The 20950-nt window shown below is 37.4% G+C and overlaps 1 protein-coding gene and 1 pseudogene across 1 annotated transcript in view; one reads left to right on the plus strand and one right to left on the minus strand.

The window, feature by feature from the left end:
- The window catches only part of PTPN9 (protein tyrosine phosphatase non-receptor type 9), a 66437-nt gene that overhangs the window by 24679 nt on the left and 20808 nt on the right, over positions 1-20950 (plus strand). The window contains 6 exon segments of the mRNA XM_039856698.1: positions 6367-6510; positions 8607-8696; positions 9348-9372; positions 9375-9471; positions 13933-14038; positions 19944-20054. Coding sequence (XP_039712632.1) covers positions 6367-6510; positions 8607-8696; positions 9348-9372; positions 9375-9471; positions 13933-14038; positions 19944-20054 — 573 coding nt within the window.
- Positions 12181-12299, minus strand: LOC120598001 (uncharacterized; annotated as a pseudogene).

A 20950-nucleotide genomic window follows, 5' to 3' on the forward strand; every position in this document is an offset into this window, starting at 1 on the left:
TGAAATGCAGAGGTAACCTCAAATTTGATAAAAGGCAGACACTAAGTTTTTATAGTGAATCACTTTCCTAGTTTTGCACAGTAACAGTATCATAGCCAATGAGGTTTATCCAAGGCGCGATTGTTGCTAATTAAAAACTTTCTGGGACTTGTGAACCAAAATGGCATAGATGACAGAGTCTCTGTTCGTCTCTCTGGCGACCAAATCAAAGTTGTGATGGAAACAAGGAGCAGAAGCAAGGAAAAATTGCCTGGGATCTTGATGAATAAGCCATACAACTAGGGAGAAATCCAAGAAAGCACCCTGCAATGGCAGAAGATAGGACGGGGCAAGGACACGGGGCTACCCGATCTCTAGCAGCTGAGTGAGACTGAGGCTGCGGCAGCCACAGCAGCAGCAGCAGCAAAAGCTCTTAAAGGGGCCATGTCGGCGAGCAGATTTTCTCAGTGACGGACCTGCTCACTCAGCACCAGTGCAGATTCGGCTGCTCACAGCGGGCACCAGGGACTTAAAGGGAGACATTGTTGGATTGAGGGCCAAGGCGAGACTCGCTGGGTACAGAAGTGCTGGCGGTGTCCATTGTTCCCTGTTAAGCCCTCCCCCTAGTGCATGGACACAGCACGCCATTGCCGTGAAGTCATCAGACTGGATAACAGAGGTCACTCTGCCCAGAGGATTCCCAGAAACTGCGCCTCCCCCCAACTCAGGCCCCACCCAAGCCACATCCAGGTAGGTATATCCTCAGCAAGTCAGGTGCTCTTTACTGAGCAGTGCCTAGACTCACACTGGAGGCAGCAGGCCTTGGTTTCTGGTGTGGCCTTTTGAGGCAACTATAAGCACAGCATCTGTGCATTGCTTGCTGAATCTTAACAGGTAGCCCCGGAGAGGTAGAGGCTTGGGCTGAACCCCTCTCAGGACTGTGCCACTGAACACCTACTTCACAAATCCACACTAATAAGACCGGGAGACTTGGGAGCTTTGCTTAGTACAGAGAAACAGACATGGAAATGCAGCCGAATTGGGAAGACAAAGAAGCAGAAACCATATGAGAGAACAGAACAGAGATCAAGATATTATGGAGTCAAGTAATCTAACAGATGTAGAGTTCAAAACACTAGTTATAAAGATGCTCAATTAAATTTGGTTAAATTCAGTGAGAACTTCAACAAAGAGATTAAAAATGGAAATGGAAATATAAAAAGCAACAAGTCTTAAAGGAAGAACACATTATCTGAGGTGAGAAGTATATTAAATGGAATAAACAAAGGAATAAACAGAGTGAATAAAGAAAAGGATCAGATGTCCTATCTAGAGAATGGGAAAGCCAAGGACACTCAATCAGAATGGCAAGAGATAAGATATCAAGACTATAAAAATAATTTAAGGGGCATATGGCACACTATTAAGGGTCCAAATATCTATCTGATCGGCATAACTGAAGAAAATCAAGATGTCGAACAGCTGTTTGAAGAAATAATGATAGAAAACTTTCCTCACCTGGTGAAGGAAATGGATATTAAACCTCAAGAAGCTCAGAGAATTCCAAAAATCAGAGATCCAAAGAGGCCCACACCAAGACACATCATAATTAAAATAGGTTTTTAAGGTTAAATACAAAGAAATAATATTAAAAGCAGCAAGAGAAAAACAGATAGTTACTTATAAGGGCACACCAATAAGACTGGCAGCTGATTTCTCAAAAGAAACTATGCAGGACAGAAGAGCTTGGCAAAAAAATATTCGATAGGGTGAAGACCCAGGATCTAGAACCAAGAATAATTTATCCAGCAAAGCTATCATTTAGAGTTGAAGGACAGATAAAGAGCTTCCCAGACAAAAATAAGCTAAAGGAATTTATTACCACCAAGCCAGTATTACAGGAAATGTTGGAGGGACTTCTTTAAGAAGAAAAAACATGTATCAAAAACAGGAATAAAGAATGATAACTACATTCCTATCAATAAGTACCTTAATGGAAAAGAATTAAGTGCTCCAACCAGAAGAGAGTTTTCTAATCCTATCCAACCTGAAAGGATAAGAAAACAAGACCCCTACATATGAAAAGGAAGGAGATAGAAAAAGATATTGCTTTGCTGGACCTAGAAGGTATTTAAGTCAGACAGAGAAAGATAAACACTATATAATTTCATTTATATGCAGAATCTAAGGAATAAAAAGAACAAACTAAGCAAAAACAGACTCACAAATACAGTGGACAATTTTGTGATGGACAGAGGGTTGGGGAGTTTGGGGGGCTGGGAGAATGGGGTGAAGAATCAAAGAAGTAGCTGATGGATAGACAGGGGGATGGGAAGCACAGCATAGGGAATGCAATTAGAATGAATACATTGGCTATGTGGAGGGTCAGGGGAGGGAGGGAGCAATTGGGGAGGGACCATTTTATGAACTATATATAGATGTCTAACCAATGTACTGTATGCTTGAAACTAATTTAAAAAAAATTATTTAGGTATTCAGTTTCAGTTCAGGGTGACTGACTCCATTTTTAACATGATGTTTTTCCTGCACAAAGTTGTTTATTATAATGAGAAATAGTCTCCAGTCAGTTTGATGCTGTTGAAAAGGACTTGTGCTCAGGATGGCAGTGTTAATCCCCAGAGCTGCCAATGTAGTCTGAAAGTAGGGACAAAAGGATTTAGAGATGGGAGCAGTGGTATAAATATTTCTGGAGCCAGCTTCTATATTGCCACAGAGCCCTGAATGAGGAAGAGCTGTTCTTTTAGAGACTTTCGTTTTGCAATTTAACACATATTTGAAATTTCTGATTTAAATTAATTCTTTTGGATAAAATATATTAAAGAGATTGAATTGCTATAGGCTAACGATAAACAACAGAGGTCACTTGATATTGAACTCTCTCTCAATCACAAGAAGTTTCAGTGTGAAATGACTAGATTAAAGGAAAAAATGAACATCTATTCAGACACTGCCTATCACATGCCAGGTAGTGGATGCTCTTCTCTCCTTTGTCTCTTTCAAGTCTTTTCAGAGGAGGAAATTGAGGTTCAGAGAGGTTAAATGACTTGCCCAGATATCACATAGCATTGAGCGAGAGCATGATTTCTTTTTGACTTCCAAACCCACTAGACTACTAGACTTGTTCCTTCGTGGTTAGGTGGCTGATATCCTAGAAGTTTACTTTAAGAACAGATTTTTTTATGGGTCTGGCTCTTTCACTCTCTCGCACATTGTCTTGGAATATAGGATTTAATGTCTTAGTTGTTGAACTGAGAATACAAAATTTAAGGTACTAACTGTGGAACTGAGTGTGCCAGGACATTTTTCTTGACCTTTTGGGTGTCTAGTCCATTGCCTAAAGCTCATCACAGAATTGTAGCTGCTCCTGGGAGTTTGATGTAACAGGAGTTTGATGTTAAATTGTTGGTTTTATTCCCACCTATACCGTATCTCAACACTAGTGTGGATGGTGTCCAGGATGTAATCCACTTAATTGACAGATTTCTCAGCCATTTTATAGCAGGTTCTCTAGTATCTTTTTCATCATGTTCATAGTCTAGAAACTTGTTTTATCTATTTAGACATGATTGTAGGAGAAGTATTTAATTACAGTAAGCTTTTGACTATGCTGAAACAATCTTACCTGTACCTGAAAAGCTGGTTGAGGAGGGTTGTAAGTGGTAATGTTAGTTTTCCTGTACATCGGTTCAGACCTTTTCCTAAAGGAAGACCAAAGCTGTTTGAACTGTGACCACTCTTTAGCCTCCAAGTGTTAACAGCTGTGGTTGCACAGAAGCCTGAATAGGTCCAAACCATTGACCTTGAGTTGAAGTATTTTGTAAGCTATGGCTCATCTTTTGGCTCATTCTTTCTTTCACCAGGAAATACACTGAATATTAATTTTATGAATTTCGATTATGCCTTCTGAAGAGCGATTCATTAAAATAATATGTGGGACTTGTTTTTCTGGTAACTAGCAGGACCACAAATTGGTCTGTACTCAGTGGTTGTGCCAAATCCATGTGCAAACAAAGGGAGAGATCTGATTAACTGTCTAGAGAAGGGCCATCCTTTCTGACTTCTTTCAGAAGTTCATCTCTTCCACCAGAGGAAGAAGATATGCAGGAGGGTGAATCAGAGGCTGAACATAGCAGGTGGCATGTGTGTATCTGTAAATATCACATCACTATTTACAGTACACTGGCCTCTCTTCATGCAAGACCTACTCAGGCCAAATCAGAAGGAATTGTTCCCTTGCTTAAAGCCAAGAATAACATCCTGACCAGCAGGGGACAGAGGTCATCTCAAGGCAACAGCTCTTGGGAGCTACAGGACATTAAGAACCTTGAAGAAACTGAGTTTAATAAGAAAGAAGACAATACATACTTTAAAGCAAGTGTGTGAAACCTACATGTCTTTTTTTTCTTTTTGAAACCTATATGTCTTTATTGGGGCATGGCTTATTTATGAAAAATGAAAAATCATCATAACAATTGGATACATGATGAGTTCATATTAACCTCCTGGTCATTTAACTATATTTTCCCCTTTTGCCTGCATATTGATTTGTCTGTTTATTGTTTTTATTAGAAAAAAGGGGGAAATATGTTCTTCTAATAATCTGGAGTTTATTCTACAAGCACTTTCAGAACCACCCGAGAGAGAGATGGATTTAAAAGATGATTTAAAAAACAAATACCCTTTACAAAATCTCCTGGGAGCTTTCTGACTGGCTGAAGTTTTGTTTCTGGGATCTTTCTGTACCCACTTTTCTTTTCCCTTCAGTTTTTCCTCATTCCAGTGCTGGCCACTCACCCCACAGAAGCAACTCAAACTGTTTTCTGGTGGAGCATTCTAAGTTTGTCCTGTTGTCTTCTCTGGGGCTTATTTCTTTGGTCTGACTTCAGCTGGTTCTGGGCCAAAGTGATCTTCTAAAAGCTTTTCTTCATGGCCTTTATTTCTTGGCTCTTTTTATGCACTTTGCCTGATTAGTTTTGTTGGTTCTCTACTTTTCCCATATTGTAAGTTATGTTGCCTCAGTTGGAAAGTTCTAAAGTTCAGATGTGGCCTCAGGCCCCTAGATTTTACTCTGATTTATAAAGTACCTTTTTCCTTTCCTAGAAATTGGGGGATGAATCAGGTATTCTATTGTGAGGTGTTGCTAATTCTCATGGGACTCTACTCTGCTACTTATTTAAACACATATGTAGCAATTTAGATTGTATTTGCAAATTAGGACTTGTTGGCAAGATTTGCTGTTACTTTTTTCCCCCTTGTTTTTCAATAGAAAATTTAGAGAGAGAACTACCTTGTCCATGGTCACATAGTAGGTTGGTCTTACTCCTTTTGAAGAAAACCTCATTTTTGTATTCCTTATACTTCTTAGCACAGCTTTAACAAATAGTTAATAAATACATAATAGTTTAATACATCTTAACTGTGGGTTGATTGATCATTTAAATTTTAGAATTCTCATCAAGTTGATCATATTTTGGACCAAATTGCGAGAAAGGTTGCTGGATGGAAGGAACTGAATAGCCATGCAGAAAATGTTTAGCAATTTAGAATATGTGTGCAAAAAATCGCCATGTAAATCCTATTCTTAGGAAATGGAAGGGTAGTTTTACTAGAGTGGAAACTGGTTATAAATGTAAGGAGAAATAGGGTAAGAGGATAAAAGAACTTGGATTAATCAAGAGAGAGGAACAAACATACATTTTGGCAGCTCAGGATCAGACAGTGAAAATGAAAATTTCCCACCCTTCCCCCAAGATTAGGCTCCTTGCTACCACCATTCCCCCACAAAACACTATCCAGAGGGACTGCTAATGACTCTCTGGGCACTAGTGTCCAGTTTTTGGGCTTCCGCGTGAAGTATGAAGAAGTCTTGCGGGGTCAGTCAGCACAAAACAGTTGTCCTTTTGATTTGTTAAATTCTTCTTAATAGTTTTGCTGCTCTCAATGGTACTGCTCATTCCAAAGCCAAAATCATTTTCTGATGGCTTTGCTGTGTCCAATTGGCTTGTGGGACCACAGCAGCAGCCGAGACTGCACCTCATGTAATAAACTTTCAGAGGGCCCATCTACATTTTTTTTTTTTGAACCTTAAAGACAAAAACAAAAAAACAAACTTGGGGCCAGTAGTTTGCATCTCATTTGCGAGCCTTCATTTCTTCCCTTATCTGGCCTCACTGAGTTGTACAAATTTTCACTATTTCTGGTTGCAGACATCTTTCCAACTTTTGTCTTTTCCTGCTCCATGTTGTAAACTTTGGATTCAGACTTGCTTGGGGGAAAGGGTGGTATTTTTTTCTTGCTTGTTTGTTTTTTTGTTTCAGTAAATATGTTCTCTACTTATCAGTTATTCTTACTTTTTTTGTCAAACAGGCCACCAGGCAGTTTCTTGAAGAGATCAACAGGTGGACAGTTCAGTACAACGTTTCCCCTCTCTCTTGGAATGTGGCTGTAAAGTTCCTCATGGCCCGGAAGTTTGATGTGCTTCGCGCCGTCGAGTTGTTCCACTCCTACAGGGTACGTAGTTGGGGGCAGACCACACCTGTGGCAGCTGGGCTCTCTATGTTCTCTCTGCCATACTCTACACATACAGTGGTTCTGAGTGTTCTCCCCAGTCCCATACAAAAAGTAGATCAGTGTTCAAGTTATGATAGGGCAGTATTGGATTCTGTGGAATCCAGTACTTTAATTAGGAAGGTCAAGGAAGCCTTCCTGAAGGAAATAACTTCTAAATTAAGAAATACTGAAATGCTGAGTGGGAGCGGGTGCATGGCAAGAGATTGAGCAGCAGAGGTAAACAAGGCCAGATAAGAGAGTTTCTATCTGCTTTTTCTTAAGGGCAGAGAAATTCATTGAAGATATAAACAGCAGAACGACTTGATCAGATATGCATTCTGGATAGATTTTTCTTACTGTACTTTAGAGAATGGATCAGAAGGGCTATAGTAGAGATAGGCCAATTAGAAGGCTCTTGTTGGGAAAGAGATGATTGTGGTGTCTTTAAGCATAGTGTCAAGGGGAGATATATAAAAAGTGGGCAGATTCTAGAAGTATAATGCCAGGACAGGGTTGCTTAAACTGGTGTGTGAAGAAAAAAGAGCCAAAGGTTCTGGATTTCTGCCTTGAGTGGCAACGTAAATGGTAGGGTCACTCACTAACATAGGACACGCTAATGTGAGTGCAGTTATCAGTTCAGTCTGGCCATATTATGTTTGAAGTACCATTGGGGTATCTGAAATAGACATGTATTCTGAGCAGCTGGGATATGAATCTGGGATTCAGAAAATAAATCTGGGCTGTAAGTAGAGATTTTGGAGTGACCATAGTAGAGCTGAATATAGGAGCCATGAGAATGGGTGGGGTTATCTTGGGAGAGTGTGAGGAATAGGAAGACGCGTAAGGCAGGATCTCACCTCAGACTTTTTGATTTCTTCGATCTAGTATTGTTTTAAAAGTTGCATTTGAATGCTTTAGACAGTACATACACTCTCCTGTGATCCCAGCACCGACACTGTCTTTCATTTGCTACCTTACCACTAAAAGCATTTGAATTTGATTTTAGGGATGGATTGGAGAAGATTATAAACAAAGACCTGGTTTGTTTTATTCGCCAGCATTTTGCTGGCACTTAGCTTGGTGCCTGGCACATAATAGTTGCTCTACAAATACTTGCAGAATGAATGAATGAGTCAGTGAATGAATTGAGTGAGTAAATGAATTTTTAAAAGCCCACAAAAAAGGACTTGAAAGGAGTAGTTGAAGAAATAGTAAACCCAAGAGAATATTCTTTATCAAAGATAGAGATTGTCTTAGAAAGAAGGGATTATGAATGGTCAACCTTGTCATGGATACTGGATTTAGTGACAGGGATGTCCTTCAAGTTAGATTGAGAGGAAATGAGAATGCAGTAGACCTGAGTGTATGAGAGCTAAGGATGAATTTAAAGAGTCTGCCATGCGAATTTACTTTCAGATGGATTCAGTAGAGAAGGAGGGCGGGGGAGGAAGAGAGGGGGGTGGAATAAAGAAATTTTCCAAAGTGTGAGCAATTATTATATCTAGGTTATATATCTAACAGTGTTTACTAAACTAGTCTATCATTATCTTGGTATATTTGAAAAATTTTCAGAATTAAAATATAAGGTGAAAAAAAAAAGTCTGGCCATGGAGATGAGAAAAATAATATCATAGTAGCTGTTGTTGGAGAGGATATCAAGGGGAGGGGTAGCTCCTATTTAAGATAGTAGAGGCCTAAGCTTGGAGGATGTGTGAGGATATCTGCTTTCAGATAGTTTCGCGGTGCATATTTTAATATCCCAGTACAATATCCATGCTGCTGCATGTTTAAGAACCTTGACCCTGCATACTAATGATACTTATTGGTGGTTCTTTGGGGTTAGGATTCTAATTCAAAGCAAAATATGTTACCTAAGGTGGCATCCTGACAGGAATTCTGATAATACTCAGTCGGCCTAGAAGGAGGGTTACAAAGGAACTTATGATTCAGTCAGTTGACTTGTAAAGTCCCTTATCTCTGAAATTTGGTGGTTACATAACGCTATCCTGGATATACAGTATTTTTATGTTAATTCATTTTGTGTGCTTTATTTTTAGGAAACACGAAGAAAGGAAGGCATTGTGAAGCTGAAACCTCACGAGGAACCTCTCCGTTCTGAGATCCTTAGTGGAAAATTCACCATCTTAGTGAGTCTTCATGGACCCCTCTTGTAGTGTCTCATTATTTCCTTTTGTAACAGTTGTCCAGTTTGGAGTTTGTTGCTGGATACCTTATCCTGAACTAGAGAGTCTTAACAGTCGGGAGCAGATGTGAAAGCAGCTGTGTATTTTAGCATAAAATTATTCTAGTAATAATTGAAATTTTTGAGAATTAGTTGTACAGTAGAAAAGTTTCTTCATTGGGCCATTATAATTAGTTGAGGCCCATCCTCCTTTATTGAATGCATGCTCTCTCTACTTAGAGACCCCAACCTTTCAGGTAAGTATACAATGGCTGGATTCTGTGGTTTTCCCTTGCTGCTTATTTCTTTGGGCATCCTGCCTGGGAAATTAGCTAGCTAATCAGGCAATGTAGACCATCCTTTAATTTCTCTGCAGTTGAACTGTTAAGATAAAGTGTTTTTTTCCTGCCACAGAAAAATGGTCCAGGGGGATGCTGAGAATCAGCCATGGGATGATATAAACTTTCTTCCCTTTCTGGAGCAATTGATGCAAGTCAGAGAAATATTGCCAGTATCTGTTCTCTATGTGAAAGCTGTGTCCAGGATATAAGAAGCCTTAGTGATGACTGGGATTTTCTATTTGATTTCTAAATGTTTCTCGTTTTATTTGCTCTAGAATGTTCGAGACCCGACAGGAGCCTCCATGCCCTCTTCACTGCCAGGTTGCATCATCCCCACAAGTCAGTCCAACATGTGGTACTTCAGGCTCTGTTTTACTTACTAGACAGAGCTGTGGATAGGTGAGCATAGAGATTATCTTCTAGCTGGTCTACATCTAGTTGGGAAAGTGATGGTCCTTGATTTGATTAAAGATAGCAGGGCCTTTACTATGCTCCTTGGATGTGCCATGGGCAGTGCTATGTATAGAAAATATTCCATGTCCTTAAGGGCTTGGCATGTTTCCAGGTGCTATCAAGATGGTGGGTGTTCTGTATCTTTACCTGCTTGGCTATTTTCAGGATAACAGAAGATGAGAAAGCCAATTAAATAGCAGACCTCAGTGTATTGAGAATTACTTAGTGAAAGAGAGTGACGGGGAGATGACATGTGCTGGTTCTTTTTGCTCATTCTTCCCTGAATGTTGATTTTCAAAACCCTCTGAGGCCCCAGTTTCTTTTTAAAATAGGAATAATAGTACAGAGAATTTTGAGAATCAACATACAGGAGAGAACAGTCCAAAAGTATAAAGTTGAGCAAAATCATCTTTATCAACAGCTGCATAAATAAAAAGGACTAGCTCCGGTCATATTTCTCCCTCTCTAAGGTAAATGATATTTTTAATGTTCTACAGACAAACTGAAGCCCCAAGATATTATGTTACTCTTACAGTCATCACATACTAGCCCAACTAAGTCTAAGATCTCAGGTTTTTCACTCTTGGCCAGAGCTTTTTATATCCTACTATTTTGTCTTTCTGCTATATTTACTTTTTCCCTAGTGCTTGCCATTTACAGTTTGTTATTGCTCTGGGTGTCATTGGCTGGTCTTCTGGGTTAGGAGTGATATATTGAGGGCTAAGACCTGAGGTAGTGATAGAGAACTGTACACAACTTCAGTCATACTGTGGACTTAGGGGGTGGAAATAGCCAGAGGATTGTCCGAGGTGGGGCTCTCTGTCTAGTTTACTCATTACTGCCTTGTTAATGTTACTTTCATAGTACTTGGCTTCTGCTTTTGATGCTCAGTGGGAGACATATCTCAACCACACACAGCATTAGTCTGAAAAAGAAAAGTTACTAAGGAAGAAGACCAGTGGTCTCAGGGGCCCAGTACTGCCCCATCAGAAGTGTGGAATGTCTCAGTTCTTATTTCCTGTGATTGGTCTTCAGGCATAATTTCCAGAATATAGATTCCTTTGAAATGCTACTTTAGCTCAGGGGAATGAATGAAATGTTCTTTTACCAGAAAATTCAGCAGTGGCCTTCCTCCTTATGCAGCTTAAGACAGTCAGAGCTCTCGCATAGGCATGGCAGTAGCTAAAACTTGCTCTTTCCAGTGTGAGTATTGGATCCCACAGGAGCACTACACAGGTAAACATAATTAAAACTTTGTTTATGATGTCCATTTTTTTCTCAAAAACTCTCTCTGACTCCTCATTATTCAGAGGGTGCATATAAGATAAATGTGAATGCTTTTTCTCCAAGCAAAATATTCTCAGTAGTGAATAGAAATTCTTGTTTTCCCATGTTACCTTAAACCAGGAGAAGAAGAAAGCCCTTTCTTTACTAAATATTGCACTTTTTTAAGACTCAGCTTCTATAACTGTCTCTCTCACCACTCTAACCTGTCATAAATAAAACTCTTTTTAGTCTGACTTTAATAGCTGTTATTACTCATACTGATCATTTTGTGTTTAATTATATACAGTATTATGACGATATTTATCTTATACTGTTGTTTTTGTTATCTACCACTAGGTCATAAACTTCATGAGGGCAGGGGACCTTCTTTTTTAACATTATTTAATGGAAAATTCCTAAAACTCCTTAGGTGGAGAGGAAATGGTATAATAAACTTTCACATACTCATCATCCATCTTCTTCAAAGTGATCTGTAACCAATCTTTTTTTATTGATAGCCCCTCACCTACCTTATACCCTTGATTATTTTGAAACAAATGTCAGGGACTGTGTTTTAATCTTGGTGTTCTCACAAAATATTTCAGAACATCCAGCTCAGGAATCAAATTCAGGAGGAGGAAGTTATTAGGGAATTAGCTATTATTAAAAACCTTATATTCTATACCCAGAAAAGTAAAAATCCTGTTCCATTTGTGTTTATTTCACGTGCTTCTACAGGATGAGCAATTTTCAAGAATATGGAACCTGCATTGTTATACATTATAACTTTTTTAAAAATTAAATTCTATTTCCCCTGACACTGACTTCTTTTTGTTTAAGCCCTCTGCCACAGGCTGGAGTTATAAGGGGAAAACCTGTAATTCTTTGAATTTGGCCCTTGGTGAGCTTGTAGAGAAATGAGAAGTCTCTAGACCTGAATAGTCTACTCAGTAATTGTGCCATTTGTTTAACAGCATCTTGGATCTTGGTGAATCATAGTCTCTGGGGTCATTAAAAAAAAAGGTCAAGATTGAGCACTAACACATTAGGGGCCACATAAAACTAAGTTTGCTGGAGAAACTTGGGTCAGCCTCACAATTAAGAGATTTTTGAAATGCTGCTTCATGAGTGGGTGCTTCTGTCTTGTATTTTGTTGAAAGGATGAAGGTATAGAGGCTTCCAGGAGGTTATGCAAAAAAAATTAGGATACAAAATAACTGAGACCCCTGATTTCATGATTGTTTTATGCTAAAAATTTTTCTCAATTTTATTTCTTTATTTGTTTATTTGTTTGTTTATTTATTTATTTATTAGGCAAGGCAACCCTTGGTTGACCTCACAGATTGCAAGGACCTTGTCATTTTACAATCCCTTATTTTTTATATTTTACGCGTACAGCACCTGGTCTTCCTAGGTGGTCTCCCATCCAAGTACTAACCAGGCCCGACCCTGCTTAGATTCTGAGATCAGATGGGATTGGGCTTATTCAGAGTGGCATGGCCGTAGAATTTGTCTCAATTTTAAAAGTAGAAGCTTGTTGCTATCATCTGTGAATAGTCCAGTCAAATAATTTCTTCTGTGTACAAATTAGAAGCAAGTAAAGATCTGGCTTGGTGGAAGAGTGTAACTTTGAGAAGTCTTTAGATGTTGAGATGCATTGAGGATTACTTTTCATATCTTCACATATTCCTAACCTCAATCTGGGAATAGGCTCACCACCTCTGATGCTTTCCAAAGATCACTGTGGGTTCTCTTCCTCCAAGTCCTAAGAGACAAATTCACAATCATTAAGTTATAGAGTTTTGTTTACAGGTCTAAAGTGTTTTCTTGGTAATGGCTTTCAGTCCACTGTATTACAGTTCAGTGACCATATATTATGGGCCTGTTTGCAAGGATTGTGCTAGGGATTGTTGGGGATAATGAGGTGAATATGTTTTCACACTCTAAGAGAGAATCAGATAGCATCACAAAGCTGGAGTACTTTAAGAGCCTCAGTAAAGATCCACATGAAGATTTATGGGCCTTTAAGAGGGTGAAGGATGATATTACATTTGATTACAGCTATCAAGGAGATCTTCATGGAAGAGGAAACTTGAGTTGAACGTGGAATGTTATAGAATTTGGATAGGCAGATGCAGAGACATGGAAAGTAACAGTTCAAATTTTGATAACCTCTACAACATTCTCAGCTTAGGAGTTTGGCACTTGATAAATCTGGATAAATATGCATTAGTGAGTATAATTCCAGTTCCAGTTCCAACACGTGAGGCTTTCCTCCACACCACCAAGCATTTCTTCAGCACCAGCTCGGTGTTCCACAATTAGATTAGTACCTAATCTGATACTATCCACCTGGAGATAGCATCAGATTCCACAGGTTGAGGGTTTTCCTACAAGACTGCCCCCTCCATCCCCTTCAGATGCCAGTGGCAAGTCCTAGTTGTCACCTGTGTGCTTCTGATCAACAGTTTGTAGATCAGAGGTTCCAATGCCCCCCTCCTTGGGTTTGGTAGTTCACAGAACTCAAACATCACATTACTAGATTACCGGTTTATCATAAAAGGATATAACTCAGGAATAGCCAGGTGGAAGGGATGCATAGGGCAAAGGGTGAGCAAAGAGCATAGAGCGCCATGCTCTCTCTGAGAGGGCCACTCTCCCAACACCTCAACATGTTCACCAACCTGGAAGTCCTCTGAACACCATCTTTTTGGGTTTATATGGAAGCCTAATTACTTAGGCATGATTGATTACATCATTTGCTCTTGGTAATTGAACTCAATCTGTAAGGGGGGCAGGGTGAGGCTGAAAGTTCCTACCCTCTAAACACGTGATTTGTTCCCCTGGCAACCGGCTCCTATCTTCAGGTGACCTCATTAACATAACAGACACCTGTACTGATCTCTTCACTTAGGAAATCCAAGAGTTTTAGGAACTCTGTGCCAGGAAGAGGGTCAAATATATTATTACAAATCACAATATCAGCAGATACCAAAGGTAGATCATCTTTTTGTAAGACCAGTGTTCAGGGAGGTAGTTATTTTGGTCTCAAATATGTCCCCATCCTTTTGTTTTTGCCCCCGGCTTTCAACCTGTCTCATCCATCTTATTAAATGTTTTTGTTCAATGGTTGGTTTACAGCTTTGAAACTCAGAGGAACGGACTGGTGTTTATCTATGACATGTGTGGTTCTAATTATGCCAACTTTGAACTGGATCTTGGCAAGAAAGTCCTGAACCTGCTGAAGGTAAGGCTGTGAGAAGGCCTTCTCAACTCTCCTTCAATGGTTAGGATACTTTATTCTTTAGGAGATATAGGAATAATGTAAATTATGGACATTTATGTTCTGTTTCAAGGTCACCTGTTGTTGATGGCTAATGTCTACTTCCCCAGAATAAGAAATGGTCTTAAAAGTAGAAAAATTAAAATAAGAAATTCATAGGAATATTCTGAATCGTAAAGATGGGATGTCCTTTTCCTGGAGTTATGGAGAATGAGAATTAATGAGGGCCTAGATATGGCTAGTGTTCGTAAAAAATGTCACCTAGCTAATGGCTTTCAGACTTTTTTTTAACTCATTCTGGTCAGAAATATGCTTTACATTTCAACTTAGTTAACTTAGTAAACTTACAGATATACATAGAGTTATGTATATATACAAGGTTCTTAATCTCTTATCCAAAGCTCTTAGGTCCAGTGATATTTTTTAGTATTTTGAACTTTAAAAGATAATACGGTATGTATGGCACTCTATAATCCAACACATTTAATGTTTCTGCAGTGAAACGTATTATTCATAATGAGTGGAGAAGAATAAAGGTTAGAAATAGCTTAGGGCTTTTCAGGTTAAAGTTTGCTGCCCCGTGAATTTTTGCACCAAACTTACAGTAGAAACCTGAGGTTTTCAGAGTTGCTTAGATTTCAGAATCCGTGGATAGGGGTATGTATATCTGTGTGTACATATTTATAAAACAAAAATGTTTCACAAAATAAGCTTTCCTCTTAGTATGTGCAATAACTTTAATTATTCTCTTTTATTTCATATTTTTTAAATGTTAGTCATGACCTATTAAATTAATTTCAGGACTTACTGAGTGACAGCCTACAATTTGAAAAACATTCATTTAGGAGTCTGTGCAGTCTTTGTTCTAAGACCTCACTTGGGAGTACTATGGAACTAGATTTCTAGAGGTGTGTTTATTATTACAGCTTCACAACAGAAAAAATATAAAGAGGGTATTATACTGCCTGATGTTTTCTAGGACTTGGATTTTTCACTAATATATTACTAAAATTCCTCTTGTGGCATATAATGTGAATCATTCCTTTTTATTGATGGTAGAATAATTGTTACCTTTTAATTCCTCATCCATTGAATGTACCAGTTTATTCATCCACTGTTTTATTGATGGCTCCTTGGGTTGTTTCCTGACTTTTGCTATTACAAACAATGCTGCTATGAATATTCTTATACTTGTCTTCAGTGCATGTGTTCAATAGTATCTCTAGGGCAGTGTTTCTCGACCATTTTTTCATTATTGCCTCACTAATGAGTCTTTTTTAGACATCCTCTCTCCTCCCAGTTGTTCTTCTAAAGAAATTCTAATACCACAGATATACTGTATATATCATTATATACTGGATGGATATCTGTGTTTTATATATAAAAAGTATGATTTTTTTTTTCCCCATTCCCCACTCTCTTCAAAACTAATTTCACCCCCTTGGGGGTGTTATCTTCCGCATTGAGAATGCATGCTCTAGAGTATACATGTACAAGTAGAATTACTGGGTTATAAGGTCTATGAAGATTCAACTTCATAAAATAGTGTCATAAAATTATTTTCCAAAGCAGTTGTATTCACCTGCCATGTGTAAAATTTCCTTTGATCCACATCTTAATGTCAGACTTCTTAATTTTTTCCTAATCAAGTGGGTATACAATGGTATCTTGTGGTATGACTTGCATTTCTCTTGTTGTTGAGATTATCTTTTCATATATATTATTGGCCATATGCTTTCTTCTTCTGCAAAATGCCTATTTATGGCCTTTACTCATTTTCTTTTTGATTTGTCTGTTTATATAGTTTTTCATATATTATTGATACTAGTTCACTTATATATGTATTAATATGTACTGTCTTAGTTTATGTCCTGTTTTTTCATTTTTTATAAAGTCCTTTTGACTAACAGAGGTTCTTAATTTTAATATGGTTAAATGTATCTTTCTTTTCTGGTTAATGTGTTTACATCTTATATCCTTCCTTATTCCAAAGTCAGAAAAAAATATATTAAGTATTTTTTTACTGTATTACCACTGATTCTATGTGTATTAATTTTTTTTAGTTGACTTTTTTTCCTGTGGTAAAATATACATAACAAAATTTACCATTTTAACCATTTTTAAATGTGCAATTCAGTGGCGTTAAGTACATTCACAACATAACCATCACCACTATCCATTTTCGAACCTATTTTGTCATCCTAAACGGAAACTCTACCCTTAAACAGTATTTCCCCATACCCTCCTCCCCCAGCCTCTGGTAATTTGCCTATTCTAGGTCCTCATTTAAGTGGAATCATACAATATTTGTCCTTTGGTGTTTGTTTTATTTTACTTAGCATAATGTTTTCAATATTCATCTATATTGTAGCATTTAAATTTCATTCTTTTTTAAGGCTGAATAATATTCTATTGTATATATATACAACATTTTGTTTAGGCATCTGTTGATGGATATTTGGGTTGTTTCCACCTTTTGGCTGTTGTTAACAGTGCTGCTATGAACATTGTATACAGGCATCTGTTTACTTGCTTTCAGTTCTTTTGCATATGTATTAGAAGTGGAATTGTTGGATTTGGTAATTCTACATTTAACTTTCTGAGGAGCTATTTTCTTTTATAAGTTTAAAATTTTGTTTTCTTTGTTTAAAACCTTAATCCATCTGGATTTGACTTTCAAGTATGGTATGAGATGTAGGAATCTGACATTTCCCCCCCGCCCCCACCCGTGCAGATTAAGCATTTTTTTTTCAGTTTTACATATTAAATAGTTTCTCCTTTCCACAATTTAAACTGTGAGTTTTAACAAAGTCACAATAACTTGGTAAGGTAAAATATTATAGACAATTTAATTAACCATCTAACTGTCTTTCTGTATTATTCAAGTTGTTTTTAGATTTAAATAATGCTGTCATGATCATTTTAGCTTTTCCTCTTTTTAAGAAGGTACTTCTAAGACTTGGATTCGTTGGATAAAGATTATAAATATTCTTATATCTCTCTTATACATCACTAAGTTACCCTCCATAAAAGTGGGAAAAAAATTTACATTGTTACCAACAAGTATGAGTATCTGTTTCTTTGAACCGTCCCCATACTGCACTCTATATAATTTTTCTCTGCTTTTGAATTTAGAAATTCTAAAATGATACCTTCTTTTTTGTTTGTTCATTCAAACTCCTTTAAGCAATAACAAAGTTGTATATTTTTTTTAAATGTTCTTGTTTTTTGTGTGTCCTTCATTTGGTTCAAAATAATGAAGTACTGTAAATGTTTTGTTTTTACTGTATGAATTCAAAAAGGCTGAAATGAAGTCCTGTTGCTTTAGAACCTATATCATCATCTTATTATTGACTTAGCTGCTGGGAACAGATAAAACTTTAAATATAATCCTCTACCAACCTCATTCTCATGAAAGTTGTAAATAGAAGTTTATCTTTAATGCATGGTTTCACACTTCAGATATCTATTTAGTATTAATTAATTTCCAGCAGTAAGTGTGATGAGGATTTAGATCAAAATATGGCACTAGAATAAAAACAATAATCTTTGACTTTTTAAATTGCTCTGAGTAGATTTTCCCCATCTTGGTAAATATCTTAGGATTAAATTCTGGTTTAAAATTTTGAAATGTCATAACTTGTATTTTAGTTGCCATCATATGGATTCTTAACTGTATAATTATTTAGATGAACATTTAAACCAGACAATGTGGAATTCATCCCCTGAAGGGTAAATCTTTATTTATATTCTGATTAGGAAATGCATGGCTGAAACACATAGCTAAAATACGTAGATTTAAAAAAATTCATTAATGCAGACACTTATAATGTAATAATTATTAACACTTACTGAATGCTTTTCATGCTTTAAAACAGGGGATTCCAACCCCCAGGTCACGGACAGGTACAGGTCCTTGGCCTGTTAGGAACTGGGCCGCACAGCAGGAGGTGAGCGGCAGGCTGGGCAAGGGAGCGAAGCCTCCCCATTCTGCACCCAGCACTAGCATCACCGCCTCAGCTCCACTTCAGATCATCAGGTGTCAGATTCTCCTAGGAGCACCGGTCCCTGGTGCCAAAAAGGTTGGGGACCACTACTTTAAAACATTTAATCCTGACATCATTACTATGAGGTATGATGGCTGTTACTATTACTATCTCCATTTTACAGATATAGAAACTTAGGCCTGGAGAACTTAAAAACTTAACAATGGTAATACAGTCTATTAAGTGACAGAACTAAGATACTACTTATAATTCTCTCCCTTGGAGATTATCATTATAAAGAGCTTGGGGTACATATGTTCAGGCTTTTAAAATGTATATATGTATGTATACACATACAGGATGAGGATAATTTATGATATTTTTTTCCTTACAAATATGGAGTTATATTATATCCAGTGGTTGTAACTTGCTAGTTTTTACTTAACAGTGTATCTTTATCATCTTTCTGTGTTAATACATATAGCTCTTACTTATTTTTTTCCTCACTTTTTTTAATGGTTGCAGAATATTCCTTTTTATGTCTATACAAAGCAGAAAAAATGAGGTATATGCCATTTTTTTGTCATTTATAAAAGCTTCAGTGAGCATCGTTTTACATATATTCTTGTATATTTGACCAATCTCTTCCTCAGAGTAAATTTCTGTAAGTGAATTTGTAGAGTCAAAGAGTACATACATACATTTAAAATTTTGATAAATATTGCCAAATAACCTTTTAAAAACTTAGTTCAAATTTACACTCCTATCAACATATTTTTTACCAGCCTCATCAACATCATTATTTGGATTTTAATCATATTTATGTTTTTATTTGGTGTTCTTTAAATTATGAATGAGCCTTAGCACATTTTTATGATTATTTTTAAAAATTTTTCCCGGCTTTATTGAAATATAATAGACAATTAGTTGTTCATATTTACATTGTACAATTCAATGAGTTCTTTTCAATTATAGTTGGCATACAATAATATACCAGTTTCAGTTGTACAACCTAGTAATCAGAGATCCACATAACTTGCAAAGCGGTCACCCCACTAAATCTAGTACCCTTCTTTCCCCTTACATATTTATTACATTATTAACCATCTTCCCCATGCTACACTCTACATTGCCTTGTCTATTCTGCAACTATCCATTTGTACCTCTTAATCCCTTTGCTTTTCTTTTCCTCACCCTCCAACCCCCTTCCCATCTAATATCTTCTAAATATTCTCTGTATCTATGAGTTTATTCCCACTTTTGTTGTTGTTGTTTATTTTGTTCTTTAGATTCCTCATGTACATGAAATTATGCGACATTTGTCTTTCTCTATCTGATTTTTTTCATTTAGTGCAATACCCTCTAGGTCCATCAAGGCAATATCTTTTTCCATCCCCTTCCTTTTAGTCTGTGTGTGTCTTTTGAGCTGAAGTGAGTCTCTTGTAGGCAGCATATGTAGGGGTGTTGTTTTCTTATCCATGCAGCCACTCTCTTTTGGTTGGAGCATTTAATTCTTTTCCATTTGAGGTACTTGTTGATAGGAATGTAGTCGTTACCATTCTTTATTCCTGTTTTTGATACATGGCTTTTCTTCTTAAAGAAGTCTCTCCAACATTTCCTGTAATACTGGCTTGGTGGTGATAAATTCCTTTAGCTTATTTTTGTCTGGGAACCTCTTTTATCTGTCCTTCAACTCTAAATGATAGCTTTGCTGGATAAATTATTCTTGGTTGTAGATCCTGGATTTTCATCACGTCGAATATTTTGTGCCAAGATCTTCTGTCCTGCATAGTTTCTTTTGAGAAATCAGCTGCCAGTCTTCTGGGTGCTCCCTTGTAAGTAACTAACCGGTATGTTGAAATACTCATATGTGTTTTCCACAGGGAGCATTTCCAGCTCGTTTGAAGAAAGTGCTGATTGTGGGAGCACCCATATGGTTCCGAGTGCCCTATTCCATCATCAGCCTCCTCCTGAAGGACAAAGTTCGGGAGAGGGTAAGGCAACCTAGCTTTATTTTATTTGGAGGTGGATAGAATCCCATACTGTTGAAACTTGCCAATTAATTTTTTACCTTCAAAAAAATCCTCCTGTCTTATCTCCTAGAACACTTTCTGCTTTTGTTAGTATATTCACTTGTGGTCTCTGCTTTATTCTTTTCTCGCTCAATACAAGCTGCCTCTCCCACTGTACTACAAGTTCCTTGACGTTAGGAACTGGACATAGTTTATATCTGCACTCCACCTCCATGGCACTTTGCATAATGATAGTACTGAAGGATTGTGTCCCATAGGTAACTTAGCAGTGGCTACTGTTCCAAAATTTAGCCTAGTTCTATACAGGCCTTTAATATTTAACAATGGCTAATATAACTGCATTAGTTGAACTGGTATTTCAATTTGTTCAACTGGAAATATTATTCAGTCCCTTCAACCACCAAGGTGGCAGAGAGTCTCTCACTATTTTTCACATTCCTGGCGTTTTCTTTTAAAATAGCTCATTGCTTCCTAACTTCCTTACAGCACAGAAGTGTTGTCTAAAATTTTCTTAATTTTATTAAGAAAATTGTCATCCCCTGAGTGTTCCAGGACTGAAAGATTATGATTTCACTCATTTACCCATTCATTCTCGCCCTTGAAAGAAAGGGTGAAATGATAATATTTCACAACTTTATTATTTTATCCTATTATGAAACATTGACATAATAGGATAAAATAATAAAGTTGTGAAATATTATCAGAGATTTTTGTAGTATAGGATTATGAGGTTATATGAATAATAACAATGCAGGTCTTTATAGCTGAGATGACTTGGGTTGGAGAGGGGAAACTGAAGATGTGTGGTTCTGTGGAACTACTGAGGGATATGGTGACTCCGTCGACGAGATCTTTCC

This window comes from Pteropus medius, unplaced genomic scaffold (assembly GCF_902729225.1).
Source record: "Pteropus medius unplaced genomic scaffold, Ma_sr-lr_union100, whole genome shotgun sequence".
Classification (NCBI taxonomy): domain Eukaryota; kingdom Metazoa; phylum Chordata; class Mammalia; order Chiroptera; family Pteropodidae; genus Pteropus; species Pteropus medius.